Source organism: Aristolochia californica, unplaced genomic scaffold, assembly GCF_029961685.1.
Source record: "Aristolochia californica isolate CCGP_79_NKW_82.1479 unplaced genomic scaffold, dmAriCali1.0.hap1 SCAF_11, whole genome shotgun sequence".
NCBI lineage: Eukaryota > Viridiplantae > Streptophyta > Magnoliopsida > Piperales > Aristolochiaceae > Aristolochia > Aristolochia californica.
In genome coordinates, this window is record NW_027181782.1 from 227078 (window position 1) to 251802 (window position 24725).

General features: G+C 38.9%; 2 protein-coding genes across 5 annotated transcripts; both read left to right on the top strand.

Annotated features, from left to right (window-relative positions):
• The first annotated feature begins 753 nt into the window (after positions 1–753).
• On the top strand, positions 754–19769 carry LOC137943909 (RNA polymerase II C-terminal domain phosphatase-like 1). Of its 4 annotated transcripts, none has more exons than XM_068789345.1 (17): positions 754–1432; positions 1984–2460; positions 3569–3779; positions 3955–4115; positions 4194–4264; positions 4418–4523; positions 4594–4677; positions 4797–5390; positions 5474–5525; positions 6118–6251; positions 6361–6417; positions 13419–13515; positions 13867–14090; positions 14274–14357; positions 16887–16952; positions 17312–17385; positions 18035–19769. In XM_068789345.1, exons 1-17 carry the CDS (start codon positions 1178–1180, stop codon positions 18141–18143), a joined length of 2856 nt encoding a protein of 951 aa, XP_068645446.1. In that variant the 5' UTR covers positions 754–1177; the 3' UTR covers positions 18144–19769. The 4 variants fall into 4 exon arrangements, with proteins under 4 accessions (XP_068645446.1, XP_068645448.1, XP_068645447.1 ...); XM_068789347.1 differs by having other exon boundaries at positions 6364–6417; XM_068789346.1 differs by having other exon boundaries at positions 3958–4115.
• Positions 19770–19819: 50 nt separating this feature from the next.
• Positions 19820–24454, top strand: LOC137943911 (clathrin light chain 2-like). Its single transcript, XM_068789352.1, has 3 exons — positions 19820–20604; positions 23381–23534; positions 23691–24454. The coding sequence occupies exons 1-3, from the start codon at positions 20144–20146 to the stop codon at positions 24177–24179; spliced, it is 1104 nt and encodes a 367-aa protein (XP_068645453.1). The 5' UTR covers positions 19820–20143; the 3' UTR covers positions 24180–24454.
• Positions 24455–24725: the final 271 nt, after the last annotated feature.

Here is a 24725-nt window from a genome sequence, read left to right on the forward strand (position 1 = left end):
ATCTTCAATCACATAAAGAAGGTGAATGTAATATATTTCTTCATATAATTAGGTTCTAATAATTATCTGTGTATATTTGAAAAGAAATAACCCTCTTATTAGTATATATACTAGTAAATCTAAACTCCTTAAAGATAATGCAAATTGTGATATTCAATTGAAAGGTATAATGAATAATACTCATTCATGATATATAAGATGTAACATATTTTGGTATGCCACTAAAAATAGTGGTAGGCATAGTAGCAAGACGATAATTTAGGAGATGTCTCCGATTTTGAGAATACAAATACTATACTTAAAAAATATGTTAAACTCACAATTTTATAATTTAAAAATTTTGAATTTTAATAAGATTATCTAAAAATATTAATAACTTAAAAGATATATCGGAAAAACCAAACACTTACCCTAGCTGTAGAATTAGAGTCTCGATTAGGGCCTAGGCCGGGTGTATTGGTTTTAGAGTTTAGGGTTTAGGGTTTAAGGTTTCTCAGGTCATATTAGTTATATTTTGTTGGCAAAATCACCGCATATTTTCCTCAAAGATTTTAGATTTTTCTTGCAAAATTAAGTGAAATGACAAGAAGAGGCCCACTCTTTTCAGAAAATGACGACTAACTCCTCCTTGTGACATCGGACCGATTTCCTTGTTTGTACCGACCGAGTCGGAAAGCTTGACCTTATAGGTTTTCTTTTTTTTGGGTTTTTTGAGTTATAATTTTGCTCTTTTTCTCCTTTCTCCCTGGAACCCTAGCGCCGTGACTGATCGAAAAGTCTGAAACTTTGATACCACCTCCTCAGCTGGTGCGGAGATTCGTAAAAACACGAAAGCAAGGAAAAATTTTATTTTTATTTTTTTTGGGTAATCGCTAAAACTGCAGCTGAAGGACGGCGTTCTTTGTGATTCTTGAAATCGCCAGAACGTCAGAAATCGGGACGAAATCATTGCAAAATTTCCCAATCTAAGTCTATTTTTCGGACTGATGAGACGCAAATTCCAAGAGAGGATCCATTTTTCGTTTCTAAAGTTGAACCCATCACTGTGAAAAGAATCAAAGTTGAGAAACGTTAGGGTTTTTGATCTGATCCGTCGAGGGCCTTTGTCTTTTCCCTTTATTACAATAAACTCCAGATCCGAGACTGAGCAGAGGTTTGTCTAGAGTTTTCTCCTGAAATGATCACGTCGGTGGTTTATCAAGGGAATTCCCTTTTGGGGGAAGTTGATATATACCCTCAGAATCCGATCATCGACATGTCGAACAAGGAAATTCGGATCTCACATTTCTCTCCGCCAAGCGAGAGATGCCCACCTTTGGCAGTTCTTCACACAATCGCCTCCTGCGCCGTTTGCTTCAAAATGGAGTCCAAGTTGCAGTCAGAAGAATCGCCGTTGTTTAGTTTGCACTCAGCTTGTCTCAGAGAGAACAAGGTATCCAAACAAACCAACTTGACACACTATGAAACGGAACTGACAGAAATACTTCATTCGACTGGGCAGCTTCGACAGGGACCTCAGAATCCGAAATCCAGTGAACTCGTCACAGTCTATCACAGGAGCTGAACTTGATGCTAAAACAGCTTTATTTATTTACTATTTATTTTAATTCTAAGTTTGAATTTGAATATTTACATGCTAAAACAGAATTGCGTTTATTTGGTATCTTTACCTGGACATCTTACTGTATTTTTCGTATCAATTTATTCTATTAACTTACATTTAATCTATTGCAAGCACTTGCCCCCCAAAAATGTTCAATGTTATTTTTACTTATTAAAATGTGGTGTTTACAAATCATGAAAATTTTCATCATTAAGACTGAGAAATTGTTCCACTACTTCACTTACCTCCTGAAAAGAATTGGTAGCATTATAAGCTTGTGATGCTTAAGATTGCTATTAGAAGAATCCTGCTAATGATTTGTTCAAGATGTTGAGTTTTATATATGCTTATTTTGATATTTGTTGCTTTGACCATTGCAGACTGCAGTCGTGCTCCTAGGAGAAGAGGAGCTACATTTGGTGGCGATGTCTTCTCGGAAGAATCTTGAAACTTATTCATGTTTTTGGGGTTTTAATGTCATGCCCGGGCTTTATAACTCTTGTCTCGTCATGCTCAACCTCAGATGCCTTGGGATTGTATTTGACCTCGATGAAACACTCATAGTTGCCAACACTTTACGCTCATTTGAGGACAGAATTGATGCTTTACAACGTAAAATAAGTAGTGAGACGGACCCACAGCGCATTTCGGGCATGTTATCGGAGGTCAAGCGTTATCAGGATGACAAAAATATCTTGAAACAATATGCTGAAAATGACCAGGTCATTGATAATGGAAAGGTGATTAAAATCCAATCCGAGATTGTTCCACCCTTATCTGACAATCACCAACCCATTGTTCGGCCACTCATAAGGTTACACGAGCGGAACATTATATTAACCAGAATCAATCCTGTGGTAAGAAATCTATCATCTCAAATTCTTTGTGTTAGTTTTAATTTATTATTCATTATTATGATCATTATTATAGTTTTACTGAATGTGGTATAGTCAACTTGTTTTCAGTTTGACAATATAAGGAAATACAAGTGAGTTTGACTATCTTTTTCTGGTCCTTTGGGACATTCCCACTCCATTTCAGCAGAACTTAATGCAGTCTTGCATGGGCTATGGATCTACCATCAGCAATTGACTGTGCCATCGGAGGTTGAATTAGACTCTCAAGCAGTCATAAGCTGGTGTTCCAAGTCCGGCAAATCTCCTTGGCACCATATCCAGATTTTTTTTTGAGATTTGTAATCTGTCCACTAGTGTAGTTTGTAAATGTAGACAGGTGTGCTAACGGATTGACTCATAATCTTGCCAAGGAGGGTGTTGATCAGTGATCTCTCATTGTTTTGATCCCCCCCTGGTTGTAGCTGGCCTTTTGGCCATTAATGATGTCACTTCTCAAAAAAAAGAAAAAGAAAAATTTAAGGATGGAATCCTTGCATTTACTAGCTGGCTTTACTTATTTGAAAGGATTCCAGATACCATTGGAATAGCCTTGCTTTATTGATGTGAGGATAATACGTGCTTAGCTAGAGACTGTATTCAAGCTTATTGAGAATCATTTCTACAATAAAAAACAAAAAAATCCACTGCCTAAGCTTCTCCTCGCAGTTGTAATTGTTTTTGTTTTTTATATTTTTTTGGGAGAGGTGGCCATCTGAATTCCATATAAGGATCAACTTGTCATTTGTTCCCTACTATCTCATTAGGTTCGTGGTTTTAGACAAAATCAAAGAGAGGTTTTCATCTGGTTTTTTTTTCATCTATTGGTCTTCAATGAATTTAATTTCCTGGATTTGTTGGTCCATATCTTTTCTGACTTAGGAAGATAGAGAAAATGCATGATTCACTGTAGATATTCTTGTCACATGCCAATGTTGACTGGAATTCAAGAGTAATTTGTTTGTTGATTCAAGACTGCAGTATCACTCATTAGAAAGCCTCTTTTAGTTATGTTTTGTTTATCCTTCAATCATCGATGTCCTTTGAAAATAAGTTTGTTTTGTTTCTGTAGATTCGTGATACTAGTGTTCTTGTAAGGCGAAGGCCTGCATGGGAGGATCTCAGAAGCTACTTAACTGCTAAAGGTCGCAAGCGCTTTGAGGTGTATGTTTGCACAATGGCTGAAAGAGATTATGCTTTAGAAATGTGGAGGCTTCTTGATCCAGATTCTAATTTGATCAATCCTAAAAAACTATTAGATCGCATTGTGTGTGTCAAATCTGGTAAGCTGAATTTAGCATATTGCTACTCCCTTCTATTCTAGGTGGTTGTGTATATGAACTAGGTTTATTCTTTTCTCCTGATTCTATATTTATTTACCTGGATGAACTCTTTGATCCAGCTGTATGAGTCCACAATATCTTTAATCTGTGCACTGACAAGCTTAACCTTCCCTAGTAGGCTCAAAGAAGTCGCTGCTCAATGTTTTTCAGAATGGGATATGCCATCCAAAAATGGCATTGGTAATTGATGACCGGTTGAAAGTGTGGGAAGAAAAGGATCAACCTCGAGTCCATGTTGTTCCTGCATTTGCTCCTTACTATGCTCCTCAAGCAAAGGTATTTCATGTCCTACCAGTGTTTAGCAGTCAATTAATTCTGTGCCATCCGGTTCCTTCTTTAACTCCACCTTTGTAGGCTAATAATGCTGTGCCAGTTTTATGTGTTGCTCGCAATGTTGCATGCAATGTTAGAGGTATCTTCTTCAAGTAAGATTTCAAACCTCTATCTGATATATTTTGGTATTGTTGTTTCCAATATTGATTCTTTAATCATGTCTTGAAAAGTAATTCTCTAATATGAATGGAGGGTTAGTGGCTTTTTTTCCCCCTCTTTGTGGATGACATTAGTTTCTTTGACAGAGAGTTTGATGAGGGTCTTCTACAACAAATTTCTGATGTGCTCTATGAAGATAATATGTCTGATTTTCCTTCTGCCCCAGATGTTAGCAATTATTTAATATCTGAGGTAAAGCGTGAAAATGCTCAGTAGATGATTTTTCTTTTTCATACTTGCTTATCACCCATCTACTGTGCAGGGTGATGCCTCTATTTCAAATGGAAACAGAGATCCACTTGCTTTTGATGGTATGGTTGACACTGAGGTGGAACGGAGATTGAAGGTCATTTTTCTTCATCTTCCTGTTGCTCTTTACATGTTGTGGAAGAATGAGGTTTTAGAAGCCTTTGCTCTACCACGGAGAATGGTATTGACAAGCCTTTGAAATCCAATTGTTTTCAGGAGGCGAATTGCCAGTCTCTTCCTGTTTATTCTGCAACCAATCTTGATGTTAGGCCTAAGACTCCCGCTCTTCAGCCTGTTGTAGCTCCTACGGGCGGGGCAGCTACACTTGGAACTCAAATTTTCAACCCTTTGCATACCAAACATTTCCTTAATCCTATTGGATCAGTTAAGCAGGTGGTTCCTGATCCAGATCCTAGCATGCAAGGGTCTCCTGTCAGAGAAGAAGGGGAAGTCCCTGAGTCTGAATTGGATCCTGATACTAGAAGAAGGCTGTTAATACTGCAACATGGACAGGATATGAGAGAACAACCTCAGAGTGATCCTCCTCCTCCACCACCACCACCTCCTTTTTCTGTCCGTCCTCCACCACAGGTTCCTGTTCCACCTGTACACTCACGTGGTGGCTATTACCCTACATTGGAAGAAGATATGAGCCCAAGAAAACTCACTAGAGGTCCTAAAGAATTTCAACTGGAGCCAGAACCCTTTCATTTTGATAAGCACAGACCTCACCCTCCACCTTTCTTTCGTGGCTTTGAGAATTCAGCTTTTTCCGAAAGAGTTCATGAAAATCAGAGACTGCCTAAACAGGTGATTGTTCATCCAACTTCTAATCTTCGTATTGATGTGAATTTGAGTAATATAGGTATCCTAATGCTTTTTTCTCTTTATAGGTACATGGAGATGATCAATACCTTGCACTCTCAAATTATCGTTCCTTTCCGGGTAATTGTTTTGCCTGAAAAGCTTGTAAAACTGTAACTTTACATGGGAATGTCATATTGTGCTTCATTCTCATCGTGCATGTTTTGTACTGATACCTGATCCTCTGAATTTTCATTGCTCTTTCTCCATTGCAACATTCAAAAACACACATAAAACACAACCCTTTGCGCACCCTTAATACATATGTGTAGCTTGCGCACATGTTCCCTTGATAGTGGATTATGTGTTGCTTGTGTGTATGTACTACCCCCTGAATTTTTTTCCCTTATAACTTCTGACAACTGCCCAAGTTGAAGATTGGTTTTACCAATGTGCAAGGCACATGCACGATGAGTTTATGTTTGAGTCTTGGAATGCCTTGCAGAGGCCAATGGAAGGTTTAAGTATCCCGATATTAAATGTTGATGCTTAAACCAGATGAAATGGAAGAAACTTTTCTTCTTGTGATTGCAACTCATACAATGTGCCCTATAGTTGGCATGAGGTGAAACATTATGCTTCTCTGCTTCAGAGTGAATATTAAGGATGATGTCCTTATTGGTCTTCCTGGTATCAATTCTACTGTTTAATTGAGAGAATCTGAACATTGAAGGTGATGAAATGCCACTGGGCCGAACATCTTCTAGCAGCAGAGATCTTTATCGTGAACCTGGACGAGCTGCTGCAGTATATCCAGAAACACCTGCAGGAGCCCTGAAAGAAATTGCAATTAAATGTGGAAGCAAGGTACTAATAAAAGGTTCTTATTTAAGATAAGGCATGAAGTTGATATTTCCGTATCTTACATTTATGTGACTGATGGGGTCATTCTTTGGTCGTTTGTCTGTTTGAATAGCAGGTGGAATTCAGGCCAGCTTTGGCTGCTACTACAAAATTGAAATTTTTGATTGAGGTATTTAATGTAACTCGTAATACTTATTTTATGCCAGAATTGTATAATTCATTAAATTAGGTAGCATATCAAAACATGAATTGCAATTTTTATTAAAATGTTTTAAAAAAACTTTTGCATTAAAATTCTGAAGCATTTTTTTTTATAGTTGTTTCTTCTTATCCTACTTTCACAAGCAAATTCCACCAATCTCTAGACTAGCAATGTAAACATGTGTAAAGGAGTCCTGAAAAAAGACCAAGACAGCAACAAGTAGTCATTTTGATATACCCCAAAGCAGGAATAAAGATGTTTACGCCAAAACAAACGAAAGAAATAACAACGAACCTTCCCTTCTTGACCGAAATCACCCAAATCGACGAGAATACTCCCCGATAGATACGTCTCCTGAAGCGAATACGACCCACGACAAGAAACGGGAACTCCTCTGTCGAAATCGATGTAAGACTCGCCGGAAATAGTCACCAGACCGATAACCCTGGTATTCGAGAGACCAATACTCTCCCTGAGCTACTCTCCTCTGAATACTCAAAACGACGATCCCCCTTCTCCCTTCGTCCCCCCCTAAGTTCCCTCCCGTAAACACTTAACATTATTAAATTCCCAAAATACTCCTGACCCATTAATTAAATTTCCAAAATGCCCCTGACCCATTAATCACCCTCTAATTTGGGGTCTATCATTACCCCCCGCCCAAACTTTCACCTTGTCCTCAAGGTGAAAAACAGGAAACTGGAGCCTCATTGCCTCAAAATCCGCCCAAGCAACTCCGGGAGGTCCTTCCATTGCACTAAAAACTCCAACTGCTACCGCCCTGTCTGTTTTTTTTTTTTTGGCGTATAGTTAGAATGGCAGCAGGTTGTGACGTTGCCACTGTTGTACTGCCCAACTCCACAAGAACCCCATGTCCCTCAAGCTGAATAGTTCGCATCATCGCCTTGAGTGAAACCAAAGTTCTTTGCAAGGAGGGATCTCCTTGTAACACGACCGTTTCATTACCCAATCGAATCTTCATAACAAGTGTTTTCCAATTCGTATATGTGCCGCCTAAGGTCGCCAACTACTGTACACCTAAAATCACATCGGTGCTTCCCAATTCCAAAGGCAAAAAATCCTCCACGATTTCTATGCCTTGAAGAGTTAATCGAACCCCCTTACAAATGCCTTCCCTGGGAATTGCCTCACCTGTACCCAATTGAACGCCATACTTGGCTGTTGGGGATAAAGGCAGGTGCAGTTTGTTTACCACTGTAGTGGAAATAAAATTATGAGTTGCTCCACCATCAATGAGCACGACGATTGGTTGCTCCGATGGTTCCCGCAATCTTGATAGTCTTCGGAAGTGTTAATCTAACTACTGAGTTCAACGACACCTCCACCATGTGAGCATCCGCTCTATCCACTTCGGCCTGTTGTTCACACTTGCCATCATCGCCATCCTCCATAACTTCGTTGTTCAGCTCTTGTAAAATCATCACCTGTAGATCCTTGTTTTTACATCTATGCCCAACTGAGAATTTTTCATCACAACGGTAGCACAAACCCCGCTCTAGCCGGTATTGGATTTCGGTTTCCGTGAGTTTCCTGAATGGCGTCCTCTTCTCCATCCCATGTTTCGTCGTTTCTGCCATGGATATGGTACTCCCATTACTCCCAACTATGGTCCCCGCTGGGTTTGGAGTCCCCAGCCCAAACCGAGTCTGCTGAATAACTTTATTTTTTTCTTCCAACATTTGGGCCAACTCCATGGTCTTTCCCAACCCATTGGGCTCCAACACCCTCACCTCGGCCCGAATTTCTAGCTTAAGCCCATTAACAAAGTTGGACTCCAACACCTTTTCTGGAATATCGTCCAACGTGGAAGCCAAATCCTCAAATCGCCTTTTGTAATCTCTCACAGTGGTCTCCTGCTGCAACGCCAGAAATTTCTCATAAGGAGAGTCATCTTCAGAACTGCGGAACCTTTTTAGCAATAAGGACTGAAATTCTTCCTAGTTCATGATCTCCCTCTTGTTATTTTCATACTTGAACCATTTTAATGCCTCCCCTTCCAGACATACTATGGCGGCTTCCAGTTTTTCACCGTGAGATACCCGGTTAAGCGAAAAATATCGTTCAACTCTGTAAATCCAGTCATCGGGGTTTTCTCCCTAAAAAACTGGCAACTCTTAACTTTCTGGGTTGCACTTCATATCGGCTCTGCCGATTCCGATCAACCTCGCTACCATCTCTTCCATGTCCGATACCTCTCTGGATCGAGTTATCGCCCACTGCCGAGTCCAGCCCCTGTCTCGCCGTCCTACTCTGCGCATTCAGATTTCGGTTAAGCTCCTCTTGGGTACGCAGGAGTTGCTCAACACGCCCTATCAGCACCGTCAACCCTTGTTCCATGGCCGGAATCTTCCGAATCTCTTCCTTCATCGAGTTCACCTCCTCCCTTACGGAACTCATGATTCCTTCCACCTATTCCACCCTGGACTCCATTATGGTAGTCGCCATGATTTTTTTTTATTCTTCTTCTTCTTCCCGACCATTCTCCGAAGTCGAAAATCACCTTCGACTCACTCTCGATTCCCGGTAGAATATGCTTCGATCCCTACTGCCGAAAATGTACAGAAACCCCCTTCTAGCTGACGACGCACCGGAAAACCTCTAATATTTCAGACAGTGCCAAATCGAAAAAACAGAAACTCCTTTTCACTGCCGAACTCCAGATGCGAACCCAACCTTGCTCTGATACCAAATGATATACCCCAAAGCAGGAATAAAGATGTTCAAGCCAAAAAAAACGAAAGAAATAACAATGAACCTTCCCTTCCTTACCGAAATCACCCAAATTGACGAGAATACTCCCCGATAGATAGTCTCCTGATGCGAATACGACCCATGATAAGAACGGGAACTCTTCTGTCGAAATCGATGTAAGACTCGCTGGAAATAGTGACCGATAACCCTAGTATTCGAGAGACCAGTACTCTCCCTAAGCTACGCTCCTCTGAATACTCAAAATGACGATCCCCCTTCTCCCTTCGTCCCCCTCCTAAGTTCCCTCCCGAAAACACTTAACATTATTAAATTCCCAAAATACCCCTGACCCATTAATTAAATTCCAAAAATGCCCCTGACCCATTAATCACCCTCTAATTTGGGGTCTATCACATTTTCACCGCGAGGCTGATTTACATGTTCAAGGTTTACATTTATGTCTGTTAGGAAAGCTACAAAGGAGTATTTTTGGTCTTTTTACATAAGCAGATGATTCTAAAATCTACATTATCTTATACCACTTGTTTGATTATGTTACTAGGCTTAATTTCATGTAATTTGGTTATGTAAATTGGGAGATATAAGGGTTTAAGTGATTTTATGTATGTAAGGGCATTTTTGTACTTTGGTAAATCTCACTTAATAAATAGAAGAGGGGGTCGAGACTCAAATTCAGGTCTCTTCCTTCTCCTTCTTCCATTCTATCTCAATTTCTCTCTTTTCTCTCCTCAATCTCACCTTTGTACAATGTCCATCCTTTCATGTTTATGAGTATGACTAGTAGATCATTCAGAAAAAGAAATTATAAGAAAAGAGGCAGGTACCATGTTGGTACATTATAGACAACTTGGCCAGGAGGTGATGCCTATCAGCGGGTCTATTATAAGTGTTGAGTTTATGGAAAATAGAAATACTTCATTGACTTAATGTAATCAGAGTACATGAACCCTTATTTATAACAGAAAAAAGTAGTAGAGTCCAATTACAATTAAACTACCCTTGTCTAAATTACACCCAAACACTAACACTTAAAGATAAGTCCTAGCATAATTAAATAACTCAACATAAATAGAAAACTAACATAACTAAAACACCTTTAAACCGGAACTTTTCTGTAAGACCTGCTTCCATAATAATTTTGGCTCTGTAAGACTTTTTGTTGTGAGAGTCGTGTAAGACTCTTCCATATTTGCTCTTCAACACTCCTCCCCCTCAAGCTGGAGTTTATAACTACAGTTTGCAATGAAAAAGATTTTTCGTCTTCAATTTTCTTTTGCTGAAAAAAATTCCTCACAAATACAATTCTTCATAGATGCAAAAATGTCATCTTTTGTGCTCTCCCTTTCTTGAATATTTTGGTAACATAAAAATTACCACAACATATGGAATAAAATACCTCTTTCTTGTACTTCTTCTTCTACTTCTCCCCCTCAAACTGAGAGGTAATGGCAGTGATCCCAGGTTGAACCAAATAACATAGATGTAGTAATAAGCTCCTTCATCATGATGTTCCAAGTATAAGTATGACACCAGGTACAAACTCTCAAAGGGTAGAAAAGGGTGTTAAGTGGGTAATGCCTGTCATTCACAAGAAGGCGATAAAAGACCCGTGGGTACATATATATATATATATAAATAAAGGTAAACCAACTGAAGCTACACACAAGAGGTTGGCTCAAAGGGGTATGTGAGAGTCAAATAAAGGATGGTAGGAGAAAGGCTGCCAAATAACCAATGGGTAATGGGTAAAGAGGAAGATAAGATGCTGAGGCCACCATGTGCTTTATTTTTCTAAGAAATTCAAATTCCGCATCAAACGAACCAATGCCGACAAAAGTCAGCAAATAATGAACCTAAGGCAAGTGACTAAGGAGTTCTTCTTCCATAATAATGTCTCAGTCAAAGACACACAATAGCAACAACAGATATGGGCCAATGCCCAAATAATATGTACCAAATAATGAAAGTCCTTAATAAGGACACATGAAATAATCTGGTGTAAGTCCAACCCTGAATAAGGAAGCTTTAATACTTCTGATATCAATATCTCCAAAAATATAGCGTAGAATCACAAATGGTTTCTTGATCAAGAAACTAGACTCAAATATCTTTAATTTTATATCAATTTTGACATAAAAATATTCGTTCTTGAATCTTTTATGATCTCTTGATTCTCTTTATTCTGTATCAAGACCCTTGCTGACTCCAATGTGAATATCTCCTTAAATATATATCAAATTGACATGAAAATTTCTCCTTCTGAAACTAGACTTCAATACCTTTCATCCAGGTGTAATATTTGTTCATAAAATATACTTCTTTTTAGAAAAATAATCTGATTGATATCGGAATCTATAATCTAGCCGAACTAAGTACTCTTTCTTCTTTGGCCAGCAACCATTGACTCTTCCAATATCGATATCTCCATATAGAAAACTCAGACTAAGAATTGTTTGAATAAGTAAAAAAATAGACTTACAAATATTTCTTTGATTATATAATTCTCCCTGTAAAGTCTTGTTCTTGGTGGCATAAGCCGGCTCGAAAGTTGAACCCTTCTGCTACTACTCGAACCTCTCTTGCAATCTGACCTTTGCTGCTTCAAATACTGATTTCTCTTTGTAGAAAACACCGATTGCCAACATTCATTTTTCTTTGGAAAGTAGACTCGAATATCTTTCCACCAATATATAATATGTAATATAAAAAGCTCAGTATAGAGGTGAAAATGCAAAGCAAATAACTGGTATAGGGACTGAAAAGAGAGAAAAAAGATAAATACGAACCTAAACTGTTAGAGATAATAAATCAGAAAAGGATCACATTATTCAGTGGGTTGACCGAGTCAACTCACAGAACTTGTTCTGATACCATGTTGAATTTATGGAAAAGAGAAATACTTCATTGACTTAATGTAATCAGAGTACATGAACCCCTATTTATAATAGAGGAAAGTAGTAAAGTCCAATTACAATTAAACTACTCTTGTCCCAATTACACCCAAGCTCTAACACTTAAAGATTAGTCCTATCATAATTAAATAACTCAACATAAATAGAAGATTAACATAACTAAAACACCTATAAACTGAAACTTTTCTGTGAGACCTGCTTCCATAATAATTTTGGCTCTATAAGATTTCTTATTGTGAGAGTCATGTAAGACTCTTCCATATTTGCTCTTCGACAATAAGTGTTGAAAACAATTATAGAAGGGTAGTTTGGTAATTTCTCACTGTCTGCACCTCTTAGAAATAGACTTATCTTATTCAGTATGTTTGATAGTTTATATAGTTTACATTTCATGTAATTAGGAGGTGTAATGAAGGGGATATAAGGGTGTAATTAAGTTTAATTGAGTGGGGGCATTATTGTCCTTACACTCTATTTTATACTGTATAAGGTAATTAGGGGTTGACCAAAACCCTAATCACAAGAGAGACCTCTCTTTGCTGCTGCCCTCTCTCTCCTCCTTTCTTCTTGTTGAAGAGAAGATATGGAAGGTTCTTACAAGACTCTCGTAGTAAGAAGTCTCACATAGCCAGAACTTATATGGTGGAGTTTTACAGAAGTCTCACAGAAGAGTTTCAGTTTAAAGGTGTTTTAGTTATGTTAGTCTTCTATTTATGTTGAGTTATTTAATTATGCTAGGGCTTATCTTTAAATGTTAGAGTTTGGGTGTGATTGGGACAAGGGTAGTTTAATTGTAATTGGACTCTACTATTTTCCTATATTATAAATAGGGGTTCATGTACTCTGATTACATCAAGTCAATGAAGTTTTTCTCTTTTCCATAAATTCAATACTTCTCCTCTTCTTCCTCTCACAATCCCTCTTATTTCATAATTTCACAATAAGTTATATTATCTGGGTGATTCATCAGTTAACAAGATAATTGGTAGTAATCATCTAACTAAACTTCTAACGAGTAGACATTACCCTTATCTGTTTGTCTGTCTGTCTGTCTGTCTGTCTGCCTCTCTCCTGTTTTTAGTTTGACTGTATGACTAAATTGTCTCTTGAACTTGATTCGATCTTGTCCACATATGCCGTTTGTCGTGTTATTTCAGATGGCTGATGATTATAAATTTGCTTTTAATCATGTGTCATTTATCTTTCTCCATTTTCTATACTACAAATATGTTCTGCACATAATGCTAACATATTTCATCAGGTTCTGTTTTCTCATGAAATCACATTCTTCTAAAATTTGATACTCACTTTGTTTTGTTCTAGGTCTGGTTTATTGGGGAGAAAATAGGTGAAGGAACTGGAAAAACAAGAAAGGAAGCACAGCAAAAGGCTGCAGAGAGCTCGTTAAAGAATTTGGCTAGTAAGAAACTACCTAGCTTCCCTATGATCTGCTGCTTGTAGTTAAAAAAGAAACATGCTATAGATAATCCAAGAAGAATTATGTCTTCTTTATCAACTTGCTATCCAGCATTTGGACTTCTGTATTATTTCTCCTTGTAGTTTTTGTTTTCCTTTCCATCTCTTGTGAGATTAGCCTTGTCTGATTTGCTCATTTCCATCCTCAAATGTCTGAGATAAAGATAGGCACAAAGGAAAATTATGATCATAAAACACTGAGGCATTAATATACTCTTTAGCTCTTACTTGGATGCAGTGATCTATCCAATGCTTACTCTCTTTCATGATCATGACTCCTGATGATGCTCTGCAGATACGTATCTATCACAAATTTCACCCGATCCTGGTGATTTCGACAAGCTTTCCCATGCAAATGAGAATGGTTTTCTTGGTGATTCTAGTTCTCTCAGACATCCAGGATTTTCTAAGGATGAAGCTTCACCTATTCCAAGTACATCAGAGCAATCCAGGTTTCTCAATCAGAGGCTTGAGCGATCTAACACATCAGTCTCTTCTGTTTCTGCCCTCAAAGAATTAGTGAGATACCCAGAATTTGGCATCTTATTCCTCTCTCTCTCTCTCTCTCTCTCTCTCTCTCTCACTCACTCACTCACTCACTCACTCACTCACTCACTCAAACTCACACATAGACATCTAAAAATAGTTCATTTTTAAAATTAAGCTTGGTGTCATGAGTCACATGGTGATATTTTGTTTCAGTGCATGGTGGAGGGCCTCAGCCTGGAGTTTCAACAGACTTCACTTTCCAAAGGGTCAAGTCATGATGAGGAAGTATATGCAGAGGTTAGCAACTCTGCATTTTGTGTTCATAAATTGCAAAGGTGTGAAATGCAATCTAATTATAACTCTGCCGGATTCAAAACATGCCTGACCTATGTAGGAATGGTATGAAACTTGATATTTGTTCACTTCTTTGGGTGAGCAAGTTCTTGTACTGAGTTGTTTTGAATTAGTTGTAAAACTTAGGCGATCTCTTTTAGATAAATCAGGCACACTCTTTTTTTTTTTTTTTTTTTTTTTTTTTTTTGAGAAAAGGTGCAATTATATTAAGAAGCCAAAAGGCAAGCCAGGACAGAGATTGAAGCTATAGAATCAGCTAAGCTATTAAGCTGATCTAGGAATCAAAATCCATTTAGAAACAAAAATTCTTGCTAAGTCTTGAATCTCATAGAAACTAAGCCAGTGTTGCCAGGGAGGAGATTTCTTGCTGTCAAACCAACTAATCACACTTTTAGAATTTCCTTCAACATGAAGCTGCCTTTGATATTTGTCACCAAAATACAAAGACCTTGTGTAAGAGCTAGAAGCTCTGTCGAAGAAGAGTCAAAGATACCAATAGGCCTTGAAAGAAGGTCAAGATTCTCTTGAACGAATCTATAAAAACACCACGATATATCGATCCATGTGTTGACTCTGCGTGAGGCGTTAATTAGATTCTACAACTTAACATGGTTTGGATAAGATTTCGAGGAAAGCGAAAGTTTGGGAAAGTGGTTTGTTGAATGGTTTGGTGGAATATTGATTGGAAAAGTTGATGGAACAATTATCGGTATGTGATTTTGTGGAAGGTTTGATGGAGAACTGGTTGAGGTATTTATGGCAGATTGGAGTTGGTGGTTATCCAAAGAGATTTCAGCAGAAATTTGGTCAACAATCCCAGCTTGCAATGTAACTCCATTCTCGGGAAGATCTAGAATTGAAGTATTGCATTCCATATGGATCAGATTCCTGCAGATTTTTGGGATTCAGAATTCAAAATTTGAACTTCCAGCCTGTTACCTTCCTTAACAAGATGAGGCAGTGAAGGAAGAGATAAACTTATTCTGAGTCTCATTATGTTGAGCGAGATCCTGTTGCTGAGTTTGGGTAACTCATTCATGTCTGACTTGCCAGGTTTTGAGATGGAAGATTGATCTTCATCCTCCGGTTGAACAGAGATGGTGAATGATTCCTCCCCCATTGAAAGGTTCAGTTTCATTTTGATCAAAGGTTGTCTTGCTGGAAGAATCTGAATTCGAGCATAATCCATTCTTCTATAATGCTTTGTATTTTCATCCATCTGTCGATAAACTTACTGCAATTTCCTGAAAGACCTCCTCTGCCAAAGTTCAGCTGGTAAACCAATGACATGTAGCCAAGTACGAAATGGGCCTGTTGGAATGGAATTGCTCCAAACAGAGATTGGGCTACATGGAATTGTGGAAGTAGTATTCGAGGATGATAGAAGTGTACTACAATCTTCTGCACATGACAACCGAATGAACAAAAAAGAGATTTGTGGTAAATACATAAATCCCTATGCTGTGAGATCCATTTACGAAGTTCATTGCTTTTTTTTTAACTTCTGCTTCACCTTTGCGAAAACAGAATAACCTAAATTTCTCCTTCTTTCCGATAACAGACAAGGTGGAAGAAGACTGGTAACATCTTTTGATATATTTTCTTGAATAGTTGGCCAGCATTTTGGATCAAATGAAGTTGCTTTCAACTTCAGAGTGGCTGGCTGAATATGTTGTTGAGTTGCAGTGAGAAAGAAGGATCTCAAAGCATCATAAAACTCAGACCAACCAAATCCATCAGCAGAACATTGAGGAATATAAATCCTTGCTAATACAAGTGAATCTCAAATTTGAGTAATCTTGCATTCCAATCGACCTCTGTATTGGAAAACGGAAAGGACAATATGAGAATTATCCTTCCAAATGTCTTTACTTTGAACTCAATTAGTATCTTCTGATGTGATAGCCTCAAATTGTAAAGTGAAGGAATGACCAATTGTAAGTGAAATTCAAATGAATGATTGTTTCTCACCGTTTATGACAGAAATCTTTAAGTGATGTCTTTGCTCCCTACCCAATTCTTCCATCTTCACCACTGTTATCTCATAGTGAAACCTTTTTTCTTTCTTCCTGAACAAATTTCTTTCAGTGTAGACTTTTGTCTTCTTTTCGCCACCACTTGCCCTCCATTCTCTCCAAACTATCAGTCTTTCTACCCCCTGATTGCCGAAGCAGATGATGCCCACGTTCTCGATGCCCTTTGGTGTTGTCCTTAATTGCTGCCTTCTGTTGTCACCCTCTCTTGCCATCATCTTCTCCTTCTCCCTCTCTCCATGGAAAGTTCTTACCCTGGGTGACTCCCCCTCTCTCGCCTTTGTCTTTTTATTTGAAAATTTGGTTTTGTAATCGGGTCTTTCTGCTCTTGTCATTCAAATTGAAAATTTCAGATGGTGTTTTTCTACATAAATTTGTCTGTTGATGCTACTGATTGTTCAAAGTACTTATTTTTATTGCTTGTGGCGGCTATTTTTAGGTTGAAGTAGCTGGGCAAGTTCTAGGGAAGGGAACTGGATCAACATGGGATGAAGCTAAGCTGCAGGTACTCTGTTTTGTTTTCCAGTTGTTACCAAATTATATAATTGTGTTGCAATTTTGTATCTGCACATTATTTTCTGGTTCTTTTTCTTTTCTCAGTTCTATGACCATAAAATTAAGTGCATTTTGTTATCATAGCATATGATCACTCTTGCTTGACCACATGGTAACAGGAAATTGTAGAAAAGAAACCAGTCAGCCAGTTCTCTATGCGTAATCCATTGTCATGTTTTTTTTTTTTTATGGTTATGCCTTCATGAATAGTTCCAATTGATATTATTTATTTTCTTGTAAGCCTAAAGAAATTTAAAAGAATTGTTTGACAAACATTTTACTCATTCGAATATCAATGTTATTGTCCAGGCTGCTGAGGAGGCTTTTAGGAGTTTAAATTTGATGCTTGGTCAGTTCAGTCAAAAACGACTAGGCTCTCCAAGGCGAGTACTTTTCTATTGCTTTTCGTTCATTTTCTTTCATTATACTGACTTCCCCCTTGTGCGGAGCGTTCATTCCTCTTTTTCTTGATGAAATCTATTTCTCATGAAGCTGAAAAGAATGTTTGATGTCAAAAGAAGATGGAACACTGTTAGATGTTCCAATAGCTGATAAGAGCTGGAAACTGAAATTTGTCATGGACCAAAGAAATGTAGGAACACTCTGCTTGGGGTTTAATCCCTTTTTTTTAATGAATTACCACTGTTTCAAAAAGAAAAAAAGAAATGGAGGAACACACACTTGTGGAAGGCTGATCTAACATTGAAGCTAGCAAATGATTCGGTGGAATGGAGGTGGATAAGTATTAGCCACCATCACATTGATGGGACAATGACATACTTAAGGGAATTCAAAAAAATTGACTGTCATCTTACTGGTAAACTATGGATATCCCCTATGTGTCACTAATTTTATAAAAAAGTTAAATAACTGTCTGGGAATCCATTTCTGCCATTTCATGTTTAGATTTCTGCATTGGTTGCATCCTTTTTGAATTTTTTTTTGGCACTCTATGGTTTTATTCTGAATGTCTATGTCACTTGTCAATAATGACTCTATATTCATTCTATCTTCTCCTTTGCTCTCATTCAGGTCATTGCAGACAAATCCAAACAAAAGGCTGAAATCTGAGTTGCCTCTGATATTGCAACGATTACCATCCTCTATCAGATATTCCAAAAACGGACCACCTGTGCCTTAACAAACTGAACAATGACCATTTTGTCTGAAACATGTGTATCATAGAATACCAGCAGGGTGGTGGGAGCATCAATCATCACAATTGGGCTCCTTGACAAGTATTTTCTGAGACAGCAGAAAACATGTGTTTGTTGTTCTCTCTAGCAGGATGATTCAACGCTAGCTTCTGAGAGAACTGCCCTCTCCTGAAAGTATTCACTTGATCATTTTCGTAGTTTATTGACAGTGAGAAATTGTGTGTATGTCTGGACACCTTAAAAACCTGAAGCTGGATCTGATGTTTTTGCAAGTGCTCTTCAACAGCAGCTGGCTAAGTTTTAATCTTCTCTGGATCATCACAAGCTTGTCCTTTCTGTCTGGAGAAGCAGAAGAAGAAGAAGAAGAAGAAAAAAAAGAAGAACAAAAGCCTGAAACATTCATTTCTGTCTTTTCTAATATTTCTTCAATTATATGGTCTCTCAGCTTCTGCTCATGCCCTTAATCGATTGGAGGTTGCAACAGCCTATAGTCTGCATTTCCTCAAGAGTCAAAAGAATTTGCCTGAGGTAAATGTTGTTTCATGCTAGCCTGTTCGGTGAAGGTATGAAATGATTGAAAAGTCGGAGAAGTTCATGTTTGGAAGCACATGTTGCAGAGACTTTCTTGGTGTGTTTTACTTCTGTGTAAGCTTTCTTGTTTCTCATCCTCTCTGAACTCCCCAATGTTGGGAAAATGTCTTGTAGCCCTGATGTTAGGGACTGGGAGTATCTTCAATTGATCTTCTTGAGGTACAACATACTGCCCACAGCTTGTGTGGATCTTTTTTTTGGACTACACTGTACCATGTGTCTTGATGATTGTTTTCAAGACACTAGTTACCCATATTTTGCAGTTTCTAGCAAACATCTTGTATTAGAGATCCGGGATCTTGTTGGCTGTTGTTTTGAAATCTGGCGCTTGGAAGAAGCAATTTATAGCAGTTCCCTTCATCGATCCTTTTGGAACTCTGCGAGTTATTTGTGCATGGGATCTGCAAGGATTTGGGAAGTGAAAGCTTGAAAGAACACTTGTGGAATTTCTTGAAGTGCCTTCTGCATTGTGAACAGACTTGCTCATGAGTTTCCTGAAATGGAGAACCCTTTAGGAAGTTTTCATGGTTCAATTGCAAATTTGTCTGCAGTAGCCATGAAGAAGAAACCATTCCTAGGGAGATCCTTGTCCATTGTTACGGCCACAGGTAATGGGATGCCGAGCATGATTTCACACTGGCTCCTCTTGTTAATCTTCAATTGCGTGGTGCCAAATGCATCGAGCTGATATATTCACAGCAACCCAAGAAAGTGTGTGCGAAGCAGACTTTGGAGGATGGGGCTCCAGCAGCTACATATGTTCTTCTGCTATTTGTAATTTTTGTTCATTAGGGTTGTGTGCCATTGTAAATATTGCACAGGGTCGTCTATGAGTGTGATGCAGCCAACATTCGAATTCTTTAAAAAAAAAAAATCATCTGATTACAACTACCATTAAGTAAAAACTAAGCTAGCATTTACATGTCTTTATCATTTAACTGAATCCCTCATTCAAAACCCAGAATCTAACGAATTCTTTATATGGATTGTAATTTGTTCCACTTTGGACGATTGAAATCTCTGTTTCATTCTAGTAAGCGTAAAAGAAAACTCGATTAAACATTATTTCAAAACCACACATTTGGTAAAAAAAAAAAAAAAAAAAAAAAACTGCTTCTCTGAAGGCAGCAAGAATTGAGAGAATTTGCATCTTCGTAGTGTAGATTTCTTCTGGTCAGAGCTTGGAGGTAAGAGAATGACGGGGACGTTCGGGTCATTTCACATCAGCGCATTTTAATGGCTTTTTTCTTCAGTGCTCATTTCGGATTTTCCTTCGTTTTCGTTCGCTGCTCGGTGCGAGACCCTCCGCGCTCTTCATATTTACCCTCTTCCGAAGAAAAGCTTCGTTGGTCGGTCGTTCAGCGTGCCGATCAGATCTCGGGGGAAACCAAAAATGTCGTCATTCGACACCTTCAGCAATGACGGCGACGACGTCCGGTCTTCTACCGCGCGTCCTTTCGACGACGATGGCTACATCGGCTACGATCCTCGCCTTCCCTCTCAGCGCTACGAGTCCTACTCCGCCTTTCCCGACGACCCCCAAGACGTTCTCGACGAGCTTCCTCAGTCGGATTACCACTCCGGCTTTGGCAACGACGACGAAATCCCCGTCCACCATGTTTCCGCTCCTTCTATGGACGACAGTGTTCCTCCCTCGCCCGAGATGTACGGCTTTAACTCTGCTCCGGAGGAGCCTACCCCGGCGTACTCGCCCCCGCCATTTGACTCCATTCCACAAACCAATGGGAATTACGGGGAGCTCGACGAGGGTATCTTTTCCACCGATGGCCCGGTGCTTCCGCCTCCCACTGAAATGCAGCCGGAGGAAGGGTTTGCTTTCCGCGAATGGCGACGGTGAGTTTCTTTTTTCTCGATCCGTTCTTCCTGCTGTAGCTTATTAAATGTGAGCGGGAGCCGAGGATGAATGTATTTCTTATGGGGCATTGTTATGCCAGCTTTATTTTATCGAGATCTTTCGATTCAACTCATGTTCGCCTTCCGCAATACATAGATCTGATAACTCCCAGACGTGGTCGGCTATATGAAATTCCTGATAACCTGAAAACAAGTTTCTATGGCTTTGACTGTGATCCTCGTCGTTATGGACCCAACGGCAAAATGTCCATGAAATGTAATGTGGTGTTTACATTCATGTTTCATCTAAGTGGACTTACAAAATAGGCGTCAGAGTGATAATCGGTATTTATCTCATGTCATAGTTCTAGCCACCGCATCTTTCCTGCAATACAGTTGATTTTTCTTTCAGTTCTTTAAATCTTTTTGCCCCCCGTTTTCTAGTTGCTTGCGTCTTGAATGGTTGGCTTTCAGAAGATGTATTAGAATTTTAAGAAGAAATGGAAATGTGAGAAGTTGAGCAAATCCACTGGTCATGTGCATCTTATAAAATCTCAGATCTGAAACCTATATACTTTAGGATTTGTGCTTCTTAAAGTATCTTATGTCTTCACAAGAAAAAGTTATGATAGATGTACTGTCTGAAATAAATGATTTCTTGATGAATATATTTTCCTTTGCTTGGTTCTCTCCTTAGTTGTGGATTTCTTTCACTATTATCCTTGGGAGTGATTTCTGCTTAAAATGTTATCAACTATAAGTTGTACTTTCTAGCTTGTTCTTGAGTCTAGCTTGGTGAAAGCATGGAACCCTAGGTTCCTAAGCAAGGGCTATGTGACAGTGGAAGGGAATCAAATCTTTTAATTTATAGTGTGTGCTTTTTGTCCTTGTGTACTGGTACCTTATGGGATTCATCTCAATAAAATTCCCTTTCTCAATGTTATAGAGGAAAAAAAGTTATATGGTTTAAGAAAATATCAGTTAATGGCTGGAACAAATGCCCCAGACTTCTGTTATCTTGGCTTTTGGTGCACAAACTTTAGAAATTGTAGCATGAAAGTAATGGACTGGCCTATGTTCTTAGTACTAGTTGTAATTGCCCTTCATAACCTGTTGACAATTATGAGAAAACCAGAAAATGTGGAGATCCAATTTCTTATCAGGAGGATGAGGCCACTTTTAGCATCATCTAAAACAGGTGGCACATTTTGGCTTCTAATAGTTTTTCCAATGCTCTGTTGGCTAGCTTCATCACCAATAACAGTCTGCAGAATATCAATTGGAGCTCTTATTTCCGGAGAGAGCTACTTGATGCGGAAACTGTTGATATCAGTAAACTTACTCCCCTCCTTGTTCAATATTTAATCAAGCAATCTAGTACTGATCAGATGATCCGGTGCCCTGACCTGGATGGGAAGTTCTTAGTGGCTTCTTGCTACAATCTGTTATCATTGCATGGCAGTAGTGTTCATCTTGCTGCTTCTTCTTGGTCCCTTTCTGCCCCCCAAAAATCAAATTCTTCCTTTGGAGTGTGTTGCATGGCAAGATCTTAGAGTCAACCTTGTTCACCGAGGTCCACCATTCCTTGTTTGACATGCTTATTTGGTGGCCATGCTGATGAAACAATCAATCATCTATTCATCCACAGCAAATTTTCTTGGCGAATACTTCTTCAAGCTCTTTGATATCTTGTTGTGCTTTCCTAGCTCGCTTGGTGGCTTAATCAGCCTTGGCATGGATCTTCATTTTCCCGTCTTTGGGAAAACTATGCTCAAGGCTTGTCTTGTTTTCATTCCTTGCGGCATTTGGTATGAGAGGAACCAGTGGCAATTCCAGCAAGTTTCTTCCTCCTGGAATGCAGTGGTGGATCGGCTTTTCAATCTTATTGTCTCTTGGCTCACCTCCCTTGAGCTATTTGATGATATTCATTGCAGTTTCCTCACAAGTAACTTGGTGCAGGTTGCTGTCCTCTCTTGGCCTGCGAAAGTCCTTCCTCTTAGTTGTTTGGACTCCTCCTAGTAGGGCTGCATCAAGATCAACTTTGGCGGTTGCTCGCTTTGTAATCCTGGTCTCTTTGGTTTTGGGGGAGTTTTTAGAAATGCCTTGGGGGAGACTCTGGCAACTTATGCTGGCCTCCTTAGTGTTTTTGACTCGACCTTGGAGAGCTTCAGGCACTCAGACATGCCTTCCTAATCTTCTGGAGAAAATTCCAAGAGTAACTTCACATCAAAGGGGACTCCAGTGATGTCATTACTTGGTGCTTTGGTGCCAAAGATCCTCCTTAGCGTCACTGTTGTACCTTGTTTGAAATTCAGGATTTGTCTCATCCTGTTATTTGTAAATGGACGCATGTCCATAGATCTATCAATTGTGAGCCTCCCTTCAATCTTTCATTGTGGGAACCCCTCTCTTGATGTTCTTGCTTTCAGGCCATTTTAATAAAATTGTGCCTTTTCTTATTTTGATGTCTTTATGTTAAAAAATTTGATGTCTTTTTATTCTTTGTGATTCTTTGGCATCAACAATGATTCACTATGTATTTGTATCTCTAATTTTGTTTGAGCTCTGTCCAGTGATATAGGATGCGTATGAGCATAAGATTGGGATACCTTCAACAAAAAGAAAAAAAGAAAAAGAACTGATGCATGAGCTTGTGGTTACAGAAATGTTGAAAATATTTCTGAAGGAAGGCTACTTTGTGAAGAAAACCTCTTTTTTAGACTTGTATTTGTATGCAGTAGTGGTTATAAGAAACTAATTTTGCTTTCTTGCACAGTCTAAATGCAATTCATCTTGAGGAGAAGGAGAAAAAAGAAAAGGAGATGCTGAACCAAATCATTGAGGAGGCTGAAGATTACAAGAGAGCTTTCTATGAGAAGAGGAAAACCACCTGTGAGACAAACATAGCTCAGAACAGAGAGAGAGAAAAGGTAGAAATGAAAGCTACAAACTCTTTTATCTCCTTATTTGGTTACTACACCGAGAATTGAGTCATTGTGCATGTACATTTGATTCTCTTGTTTGGCATTTATTATAATCTATGTCATATTTGTATTCTGAGGTGGATTCTGTGCTTTCTGGAACAGCTCTACCTAGCGAGCCAAAAGAAGTTCCATGAGGAGGCTGACAAGAATTATTGGAAAGCAATTGCTGAACTCGTTCCCAATGAGGTTCCTGCGATTGAGAGGAGGCGAGGAAAGAAGGAACAAGAAAAGAAACCCTCTATTGTGGTCATTCAGGGGCCAAAGCCTGGGAAACCAACTGATCTTTCAAGGCTGCGTCAGATATTGGTGAAGCTCAAACACAATCCCCCACCTCATATGAAGCCACCGCCACCCCCTGCACCAGCCAAAGACAAAGAAGGAGCAGTAGCAAAGGATAAAGAAGGTGCCACCAAAGATAAAGATGGTGCAACTAAGGATAAAGATGCTGCTGCAACGAAAGATACAGCTGAAGCCACATCAACAGCAGGTAAAGAAGCCGCTGGTAGCCCAACCAAGGCTAAAGAGGAGGCAGCTCCTGCTGCAGCAGAGGACCAGCCTGAGGCCCCATCTGAGCTGGTTGCTGCAGAGTAAATCATGGAGGTTATGGTGCTTCTTTATCATGCCTCTGGCTTCTGTTGATTAATTCTTCCTGTTTCTAATGCATTTTACTGGGAATAAGATTCTGTAGAACATCATGTTATAGGTTCTCCACAGGTGGCTCTTGACAGCCCACTTTTCTTTTGGCCCCAACTTGTTTTGTTGTTACTAGAGTAGTTACCTTGTTCTATTTCTTGAATGTGTTTGTAATCCAACCTACTGACGATTTTTTAGTGTGAGAGATTCATATGATGGGTTTGACATGCATATATTTATTAATGTGTCTGCTCTCAAAAAAAAAAAAAAAAAATCATATTAATGTGTCTTATCTTAATTTTATCCTGATAGTGCCTGGTCTCATGTGGGTTTTGATTTCTCTTTTATAATCTGGAGGGTATCGTTCTTGTTGTGATCGATCATCTGTATGAAAATCCTGGTCACCTGAAAACAATTTTAGTGGCTTTGGCAGTAATCCCTCTTGTTATGACCCCAATTTTGAAATGTGCATGGAATTTAATTTTCTACTTCTATGTGATTCTT

What these genes read in the sequence shown, in the direction of transcription:
- LOC137943909 (XM_068789345.1), top strand. Translation starts at nt 1,178, where the DNA reads ATGATCACGTCGGTGGTTTATCAAGGGAATTCCCTTTTGGGGGAAGTT. An exon ending in CATTGTGTGTGTCAAATCTG is followed by an intron (nt 3,780 to 3,954) that starts GTAAGCTGAATT and finishes AACCTTCCCTAG; the next exon opens with TAGGCTCAAAGAAGTCGCTG. An exon ending in GGGATGAAGCTAAGCTGCAG is followed by an intron (nt 16,953 to 17,311) that starts GTACTCTGTTTT and finishes GTTATTGTCCAG; the next exon opens with GCTGCTGAGGAGGCTTTTAG.
- LOC137943911 (XM_068789352.1), top strand. Translation starts at nt 20,144, where the DNA reads ATGTCGTCATTCGACACCTTCAGCAATGACGGCGACGACGTCCGGTCT. An exon ending in GCTTTCCGCGAATGGCGACG is followed by an intron (nt 20,605 to 23,380) that starts GTGAGTTTCTTT and finishes TTTCTTGCACAG; the next exon opens with TCTAAATGCAATTCATCTTG. An exon ending in AGAACAGAGAGAGAGAAAAG is followed by an intron (nt 23,535 to 23,690) that starts GTAGAAATGAAA and finishes TTTCTGGAACAG; the next exon opens with CTCTACCTAGCGAGCCAAAA.